General features: G+C 46.5%; 1 protein-coding gene across 1 annotated transcript; it reads right to left on the minus strand.

The window, feature by feature from the left end:
• Window positions 1-2,757: 2,757 nt before the first annotated feature.
• On the minus strand, window positions 2,758-5,999 carry LOC110325712 (chymase). Its single transcript, XM_021203823.1, has 5 exons — window positions 5,799-5,999; window positions 5,021-5,171; window positions 3,883-4,018; window positions 3,427-3,681; window positions 2,758-3,104 (listed from the first exon to the last, which is right to left on the minus strand). Exons 1-5 carry the CDS (start codon window positions 5,854-5,856, stop codon window positions 2,961-2,963), a joined length of 744 nt encoding a protein of 247 aa, XP_021059482.1. The 5' UTR covers window positions 5,857-5,999; the 3' UTR covers window positions 2,758-2,960.
• Between the last annotated feature and the right edge of the window lie 3,579 nt (window positions 6,000-9,578).

Genomic DNA, 9,578 nt, shown 5'->3' on the forward strand with positions numbered 1-9,578 from the left:
CCCCCCGCCCCGCCTCCCGACTCTGCCTGGAGGGGCAGGATCCAGAGGCTAGATAGCCAGAGACCCGTGATAGAATCAAACACGATTGGAAAAAAGAAGGCAATGAAATTACTCTTAATGCTACTCTGCTGTACTTATAGACTGATGCCTAACTCAATTGTCATCAGAGAGAGTTCATCCAGCAACTGATGGAAACAGATGCAGAGGCCCAAGGTCAAACATTAGGTAGAGCTTGGGAATCCTGTAGAGGATGGGGAGGAAGGATTTTAAGAGCCAGTGAGGTCAAGGACACAAGAAAACACACAGAATCAACTAGCCTGGGCTCATAGGGGATCATAGAGACTGAACCCACCCCCAGGGAGCCTGCATAGATCTGACCTAGGCCCTCTGCACATATGGCACAGTTGTGTAGCTTTGTCTTCTTGTGGAATGCCTAACAGTGGGAGCAGGGGCTGCTTCTGACTCTGTTGCCTGCCTTTGAGACCCTCTCCTCTTATGGGGTTTCCTCATCTAGCCTTTATAGGAGAGGAGGTGCCTATTTTACTGTAACTTAATAAGCCATGTTTGCTTGATACCCATGGGAGACTGCCCTCTTCTGAAGAGAAATGGAGGAGGAATGGTTGGAGAAGGGGAGAGAACAGATAGGGGGAGAGTTTAGGAAGAGAAAAGGGAGAGGAAAGTGAGGTCAGGAGGTAAAAATTAATTAAGAAGAAAAAGAAAAGTCTAATCATTTCTGTTCCTTGGCCCAGGGGAACTCATGAAGGTTCAGCTTCTCTAGCTTTCAGGATGGCTCAGCTGTGTGAGCTGTAAGCACAGGATGCTTACTGTCCATGGAGCAGTGCTAGGCCAGTGGGGGGCTGAAGATGGGTGAATGCGCTTACCTGGTGCAGAGGCTCTATGGTCAGGACACACTGGTGTATTTACAAAGCACAAATTGTCATTAGTCCTCACCTCTAGAGACTATTTCCTACATTATTTTGATCTAGCCACTTCCAGCACTTTTCAGGACGGCTACACACCATATATAATTAAAATTGAGGCTCTACTATGGAGAGATTTTCATATTGCTTTTAAAAAAGTATCATACTGAATTTTCCTGCATTATTAAATTTGTCTGAGAACAAATTATTAACTATCAAAATACTCAGTCCTATAAATTTACCATTTAAATTCTGTTCCATGGATGGTATTCCAGTGTGCTTTAAAATTAAGGATGTTGAGATGCAAATCTTTACACACCAGTCTTCATGCATGTCCCTTTCACTTCTTAAGGAATCCCTGGTCAAAGGGATCCACCCGCCCTCAGAAGCCATGGCTGTTGCCAGCCTCAGTCCCTGATTGGTGTCCCCATGCTACCACTAGCTCTCCTCAGGCCACTCCTTTATGGGCAGATGGTGTCCTTATCCTGCCGTGTGCTTTCTGCCAACCATTGCTCTGGTGGGCAAATGTCTGTACGGAGCAGCTGTAGGCCTTGGGCTTCCTGGCGGTCTGCACAGAGCAATTCGTGCATGGATGGATGTTGCTCAAGCTGGCTTTGTGATAGTTTCTCATCTTGTTCCCAGCCATCTGTTCTGTGGCAGTGGCTGAGAGGCAATCCCCTCTGCCTCCCGTTAGAACTTTACAGATGGGAGATCTCTTTTCCAGATGAACTCTGAGAAGATTGTTTGTCCCTAGCTGTCCTACCTGTACTGACTGTATACAATTCAGATGAAGTTCATTCTGCACCTTTGCCCTCAGGGACATTGATCCATAGCTGGAGAGATTTTGATTGGGTGTGTAGAGGGTGTTGCTACTGGCCTCTACTGGAGAGAGGCCAGAAATACTTTAAAGATTCCTCAGCCAGTTTGCTACTTAAAATGTTCTCAGAGATTCTGAATTCTTAAATAAAAATTCGAATTGGTATAAGGTTAGTAGTTAAGTTAGGGAATGGGAGATGGCTCAGTGGCAAAGAGAGCTTGCTGTGAAAGCATGAGGACCCTGCTTGTGGACGTTGTACATCGTGGTGCGCACTAGGCTCCGCACCACGATGTACAACGTCCACAGTTTGCTACTTAAAATGTTCTCAGAGATTCTGAATTCTTAAATAAAAATTCGAATTGGTATAAGGTTAGTAGTTAAGTTAGGGAATGGGAGATGGCTCAGTGGCAAAGAGAGCTTGCTGTGAAAGCATGAGGACATGAGTTTGAATCCCCAACACCCTTATAGTGTGTGGCTAAGTGTGCCTGTAACCTCAGCACTTGAGACAGGAGGATCTTTGGGGCTTTTTGATCACTAGTGTGGCTTCAGGTTCATTGAGGAGCCTGTCTCAAAGGATTCTGGCAGAGAGTGATAGAATAAAAGAATAAAATATTTGATGTTCTCTTCAGGTCTACTTGTGCATGCATGGGCACACATACCTATACACACACATGCACATACACAACACACACATTTTACACATACACACACACACCACTCACTGAGAGACAGGTATGAGAGAAAGACATAGAAAGAGGGAGAAAGAGAAATATTAAAGAGAGGATGGGTGTAATTTCTTGTTTAAGCTGGACATACAGACCTCGCCTACCCAGGAATACACTTAGTTTTACTTTGCTATTTCCATCTCTCTGCCTTTTTCCTTAAGTATCTTTCTGTCTCTGCCTGTTCCTTCATCCCACCCCCAAGTCCCTCATACTCTCTTCCAAATCTTAAGTTATTTAAGGTGTGAATCAGGTTGTTGTACACAGGGAGAAGAGAGCAGCTGAGAAGAGATACACATTGCAGTTGAGAATCTGGGTCTTTATTGAGGTTTATGAAGATGGTGACTTTTAGGAACATTCTGTGACTTGTAAGAACCTTCTGGAAGCTCAGGAATCTTGCAGGGCTTCAGCAGGAACTACAGACAGGCCAGATCACCTGGCACACAAAACCTGCACTATTCCAGTTCCAGATTTCCTCACTGGCTGCCACAAGCTCCAGAGTTAACTCTCCCTCAAGATCTTATTGATCCAGGGCCTGTAATGGGAGATTCTGGTGAAGACAGCAGGGGGCTTTGCATTCCGATGTACATAGGATGCAATGCCTTGGGCTATCCCAGCACACAGGAGAGGTCCTCCAGAGTCTCCCTGTTGGGGGTGGGCAAAGAGGAAACACATGAATGGGTAGGAGGCAGCCTCTACCTCTACCCACCCATTTCAGCTTGCAGTTAGGTCTAGAGCCTGATGCCACATCATTGATTTGGGGAGCAGCCAACCTATCTTCCTCATATCACCCCATGTTCGCTGTCTGCACAGCAGGAGTGACCCAGGATCGTGGGAAGATGGATCCTTTGTTTCCTCACTTGGTGATTCCTAAATACTATGACTTGCTGACAATCTTCTGTCCCACCCCCCTTCTAGAACTTTGGCTCCCAGTTGTGCTTTTAGGAAAACCTGGTAAGAGGATCACCTTGTATACATTTTGCATCTTCTTGGGGTTGCCCGCACACAGTTGGGAATTGTGTTGAAAACTGGTGAAGTGTTTGCAGGCTTGGGGCTCCAGGAGTCTCATCTTCACTTCCTGCAGTGTGTCAGAGGCTGGTTCGTTCACGTTTGTTCTGCCCCAGCCGACTGCCCTGCACGTTCTCCCGGGTGGGATGAAGTTGAAGTTGGCAGAGAGTGGGAGTGTTCCCACACCTAGGGTTAGCTTGGCTTTCTCCTTCAACTGTGAAGGGAATGAGGGACTCTTAGCCAGGGCTGAGGGCTAGGGGATAGTTCCAGGCAATCAGGGAGGGAAAGGGCAACATATCAAGTCCATCAGGAGAATAAGAGGCCATGCTGTCCAAGGCAGGGAAGGGTAAATTCAGAGCAATGGGGACCAGAAGAAAAAGTCTCCAGGAGTACAACGGAGGGAGAAACTTGATACCTTCAGTAGCATGATGTCGTGGACCGCCGTATACTCATCATATTTTGGATGAAGGAATTGCTTTTCCACCTCAAGCTTCTGCCATGTGTCTTCTTTAGATGTTTTGTTATGGGCTCCTAGGAGGACTGTTATAGACCTGTTGTGAGAAAGGATGAGGCCTGAGGATGGAGCAATGGGTAAGGTGCTTGCCTAGCATTCGGGAATCTCTGAGTTTGATCCACAGCACTGTATAGATTGGCATGGTGGTTCATGCCTATAGTCTCTGCACTTGGGTGGTAGAGGCAGGGGGATTAGAAGTCAAGGTCATCCTTAGCTACAGAGTGGGTTTGAGGCCAGCCTGAGCTACAGGGGACTGTGCCTCAAAAGCAAGCTACCAATAAACCCAACATCAGCAACAACAAAAAGGAAAGGCAAGCAGAGACAGTGACAGGTTCAGAGATGAATGTATTTTGGAAAAAGGCTGGAATTCCTCCCTGGGACATGGGCCTCTTCCCATCCCCACGTTCTGGGCTGCTTGTGGTGTTGACAGGCTCAGGGTTTAATCAGGAGAGCAATGTGGAAATACCTGCACTTGGGCCTGAGTCAAGAGAGAACAGGCATGGAGAAAGGGTATTTTCTGGAGCAGACACACTTTCCAGAGCTGGCTCCCCAGGAATTGCTGGGGAATGAGCAAGAAATGGAGGAGGGGGGGTTAGGTTAATCCTCCCCAGTTTGGACAACTTTGAATAGGGCCCGTTTTCTACAGCAAGAACTAGTCAGGAGTGCAGGAAGTAGAAAGTGTCCTGTGGTGTTGTTCCTCCTTCCTTAAAAATGTTGGGCTGTGGACCTTGGAGCTGATGCCCAGTGTTATTGAAAGTAGCAAGGAGAGACCTCCAGAAAATTACTGGGTAGATCCCGACAAGTGAGCTGTGGGCGTCTTCCAGGTTTTAGGGGACATGGAGGGTCCATATCGGAGAATCCTCCTTCTCCTCTGAGGGGAGCTGCATTTATAGTGACCGAGGCTCAGGGCATCTATTTAATGACATCTATCTTGTCAGTTGACCTAGGCTCAGAAACTCTCTCAGGTCCACCTGCACGTGTCCCAGGTTGCTATCCCGTGGTTTATGTCATATTAAGGATAAACAGCATCTTGTCTCACCTTCCCGCACAGTGAGCTGCTGTCAGCACAAAGTTTCTTCTTATCAGGAAGCCACTGCAGGCTGACAGGTAATTCTCAGAAGTGACAATTTCCAGATAGGCCATGTAGGGGCGGGAGTGTGGAATGCACTCCGTGCCTCCAATGATTTCCCCTAGAACAGAGAAGCCCACAACCTGAGATAGGCACGGGTGCTCTCTGTCTTGTACACAGTTGGGGTAAGGTTGAGAGAGGCTCACTTTGACCTCCTTGCCCTAAACTGTGCCCAGGCTTCTCTCAGGCACCTCCGTCAGCTCCTCTCACCCACAGCCTGCCCTCTGCCACAGAGCCACTTCTTTCTCAAGGATCCAATTCTGCCTTAGACTTAGGCAGTTTCCTACTTCTGATATTTTGCACTCTGCCTTGTCCCTGGTCCATCTTCCCTCCTGCAGCACACACTGTCTAGGTTCCTCCTGCCCTGCCCCCTCAGAGGCACAGAACAATAACATCACATGGCGATCTTCTGCCTTGGAAATCAAAGGTGAAGAGAATGTGCCTGGTATCCTGGACCTGTCTTTCTCACAGTGGCTTTAGGATTCTCTGCTCAGTCAGCCCAGGCTCCTGCATTCCTAGAAACTATGCCAGCTTTAAAGGATGGGCAGGACATCCCACAAGAAGACTTCACTCTGAAGGTCTTGAGAAGGGCTATGAGACCCATTTGAGAGTCCCAAATGACACACTAAGCTTTATTCTTTTAGGAACTGATCCTGCAGATTGGAGAGGGAGCGACCCCAGCACTCACCAGCTTTGGTGCTGGAACCCAGGAGAAGGAGCAGCAGATGAAGAGTAAGAAGATGCATCCTCTCAGAGGGGTTCCTCAGGGCTGCTGCAGGCTTCTTCTTTGGGTCTTAGGCTTATTACTCCCAGTGGGCAGGGGAGTGGCAGAGCTGTTATCACAGGAACTGTGTGGTCAAGGCATCTTCTTTAAGTTGTCTGCATAACTGGACACTCCCCGGGAATACAACTGTTTCACTAGAGGTGAAACTGAAGCCTGGACTCTTGGGTCCCAGATACTCAGATGGGTCCTCAACTGTGCCGCTGTGTGGGTTGGGGTGTGGGGACAGAATATGGAGGGATCTTACCTTCCTAGTTAGGGCAACTTGTTAAAGGTCCCTAGAATCTTGGGTTGAGGATAATCTTTGCAGTGAGAATCCAGGAGCACAGAGGCGGTGATTATTATAGCCCACAGTAGAAAATGTGCTTTTGAAAAAGACTCTAAGGACATATACATGTATAGACATGTACAGGGGTTGAGTTAGGAAATGGATATGATCATGTTTTGCTATATGGAAATTTCAAAAAGTAAAGAAAAAATACAACATACACAGTTTTTATGCTATTTCATTCCATCTTATTACACTATATATTAAAACTTGAACAGCATTCTTCTTAAATAAGTATTACCTAAAATCTGACATTAACTTGCATTTCTTTTTCTTGGAACTTGTGGTTATTGTCTGAAGAAGAGACAGAGAGAAAAACAACAAACACTAAAGGAGGAAACCAAGTCTAGGATAAGACCTCAGCGACTTCAACCTGAGAGCAGAGAGGTAGAATGACCATTTCCTCAGACTGTGTATGCAATTTAGTGTCATTCCACTAGATACACTGCTACTTTCATAACAACCCCATCAAATACTTATTAGTGTTTCAATTTGTTGACCTGACCTTTAGCTCTTATGATTTAGAATTAGATCTTTTTGATTTCAAATTAAGGGTCCTTTCTGCTTAACCATCCTAGAGAAATATTTTTGGTAAGTGTGAGGGGAGGGTTAGGGTTATGGGTATGAGGTAAGGATTTTCTCCAGAACGGTGGATGTTTCTAAACTATGTCATTGTCTGAGAGTTAGCACCTTTTCTTTCTTTTATTTTTTGTTAAAATTACCTTGGGAAATACCACTACTGTCTGTTTACAAATGTAGACTTGAAACAGAGACCATGATCATTCTGCCTTTAACTGTTAAACACATTTTAAGCATCTGCTCGGTGCTTCCCTGGACTCAGAAGGAGTCTAATGAAGAGAAGGCCACACAGTGCAGCGCCATTTCTCTTGGAGACCATAGGTGGGAATTTAACTGCAGGTCCTGTGTTTTCCTTTGCTAATGCTGAGCTGTCCTCTGACACTGCATCACTAGCAGGGAAGAGGAAGATCAGGAGCTGGAGATGTCTTGTCTGGCATCTCTGCATCGGTGAGACCAAGCCCCAGAGCCCAAGGCAANGTTNTTCNCTTGTNTCCTTGAAAATGGAGGGGTAGGTCATATTGAACTAGGGTGCCGGCTCCACCACACCATGGCTCAGGTCCACCAGCATTGGACTATATCTCTTGGCTTGGCTGTAGGTGGGGGAGGAGATAAGGTTCAGTGCCCAGCAGGGCATCAACCTCATAAACACTGACCCCATGATTTTCCTGCATTCTCTTTGTCTGCTACAGTTTCCCAGAATTCTGCTCTCTCTGCTGCCTCCCTTGGCTGCTTTCTATGCTGTGTGCTGCAGAGTTCAATTATGGTCTGAAGATCAGGAAGCCAGGAGTGGGACTCGTTAGAAAGCAGTGGGGGTCAGTAGGAGATTCTGACTTTACTTAAAGGCAGTGGCTGATGAAACCTATTGTTTTTGTTGCCCCATGAAAGGTGTGTTAGGAAACCTTCTCATGGCTACAGTTTGAGGACACAGTTCATGATGGAATGACACTGTGGCATGACTGTGAAGGGTGAGTCACGCTGAATCAGCAGACAGGAAGTGCCACTCTGACATAAAAGTTCACAACCAGCCTGCACCAAACAGCTTCTTTCCACGATTCGTGTTCTACAACCTTCCAAAGGCAGTACCAGTACCTGGGGACCCAGTGTTCCAAGACATGAGCACAAAAACTGTTCAAAAGGCTTGATTAATTCACAGCATAATATTTTATATAGAATATATTCAAAATTTCAATTATGTACAACATTGTAAGCCTGTTGGGAAAACTGGACTATCACAATGGAATGTGTTATAGAGCGCATGCGGCTCTGGAGTGACTCATATCCTCCCTCCCCCCTCCCTCCCTCCCTCCCTCCCTCGTTCCTTCCCTCCCTCCCTCCTTCCTTCTGTCCCTCTTCTTTCCTTCCTACTCTTTCCCCTCCCTCCCCTCTCAGATGGTATTTTGAGGCAGGCAGGCTTTCTTGTAGCCCAGGTTAGCTGTGAACTCCATATGTAAATGAGGCCATGCCTCAAATCCTGTTCCTCCTGCTTCTGCCTCCCTAATGTTAGCATTACCTGCATGCACTACTATGTCAAGTTTAAGATTTGTTTCTGAGGAAATAATTTAGTAATGTAGCACTAGAAGAAATTAAGATGTTCAAGATGTATTCTGTGCACAATGGTGACTCCATGCTAACATTTAGTAGCTTTGCATTATAGGATGAAAAGCTGGGCAGAGTGGTGCACCCTGAAGTCCTCAGTACCCAGACAGAGGCAAGAGTATGGTACTTGTTCAAGGCTAGCCTGGACTCCAAACAAGACCTTATATAAAACAAATCAGAATGGAACAAAACTCAAAAATTGTTTGTCCTTAAAAAATGACATAAAGTCATATTCTTTCCTTCCTAAAAATGTTTCCAGAGCTACTAAAAATTTTTATTTACAAAGTAATTGATAAAAATTACTTTGGATGGCAGGAGAACAGACGGGGTCAGGTGGTAACACCTGCTGCAGGAGAGTAATAACCCCGGCTCACCAGAGACTGGATTCTCCTCATTTCAAGCTTTTTGTTTTTGTTTTTGTTTTTGTTTGTTTCTGAATGTGAATCTCCTTTAGTCACTGTTTAGCACTTACATCTATCTGCACGTCCCTTCCATTGCACTCTTGTCTTTTTTGAATCTTAAGATTTACCTGTTTTTACTTCTGGGCTGTGTTTCCACTTCTGCGAAGCTTGGGTGAGCAACTGCTGACTTCTTGGACACTTTCTTCAGCTGCTGTTGGCTGAGCTGTCCTTTGTTTTGGACACCCTCAGTGTGTATCTGCTGCTAGGGTACTCTGAGGTTTTCTTAAGCTAGGCTGCCCAGCCCTGCTACTGCACCCATAACAGGTGCCTGTGTCCTTACCTGCATGTGTCCTTACCTGCATGTGTCCTTATCTGCATGTGTCCTTACCTGCATGTGTCCCTTGCCTCCCCCGGGAGACCAGGGCTGTTTTCTTGTTCCCAGTGTCCACCAGGCCTGCTGCTTTTGCCCCCCTTCCACTGTGCCTAAGAATGACCGTTAGAAGTCATGAGTACTGATGAGTCTCTTCTTATCTTGATTTTGGAGCCTTTGGTCACCAACTGCTCCTTTAACGCCAGAGTCCCATGTGATGGGGTTCGCTCTGTAGAGGTGACCTTTCTGGAAGCCCTTCAGCCTGTGCCCTCAGCCCAGCTCTCAGGAGTCTCCACCTGCTCCCTATTACCGTGGGTGCAGCAGGGTGGGGCAATCCCTCTCTCCTCACCTCCAGCTCACAGGAGGAAGACTGTCCCAAATGTCCTTCTTAGACTGTGGGGAAAGAGGCAGTG

Source organism: Mus pahari, chromosome 8, assembly GCF_900095145.1.
Source record: "Mus pahari chromosome 8, PAHARI_EIJ_v1.1, whole genome shotgun sequence".
NCBI lineage: Eukaryota > Metazoa > Chordata > Mammalia > Rodentia > Muridae > Mus > Mus pahari.

Excerpts from the sequence above, each read along its gene's own strand:
- LOC110325712 (XM_021203823.1), bottom strand. The coding sequence starts at position 5,856 with ATGCATCTTCTTACTCTTCATCTGCTGCTCCTTCTCCTGGGTTCCAGC. Across the intron at positions 5,172-5,798 it reads GGGTTCCAGCACCAAAGCTG|GGGAAATCATTGGAGGCACG; the intron begins GTGAGTGCTGGG and ends TCTCTGTTCTAG. Across the intron at positions 3,105-3,426 it reads AGATGCAAAATGTATACAAG|GGAGACTCTGGAGGACCTCT; the intron begins GTGATCCTCTTA and ends CACCCCCAACAG.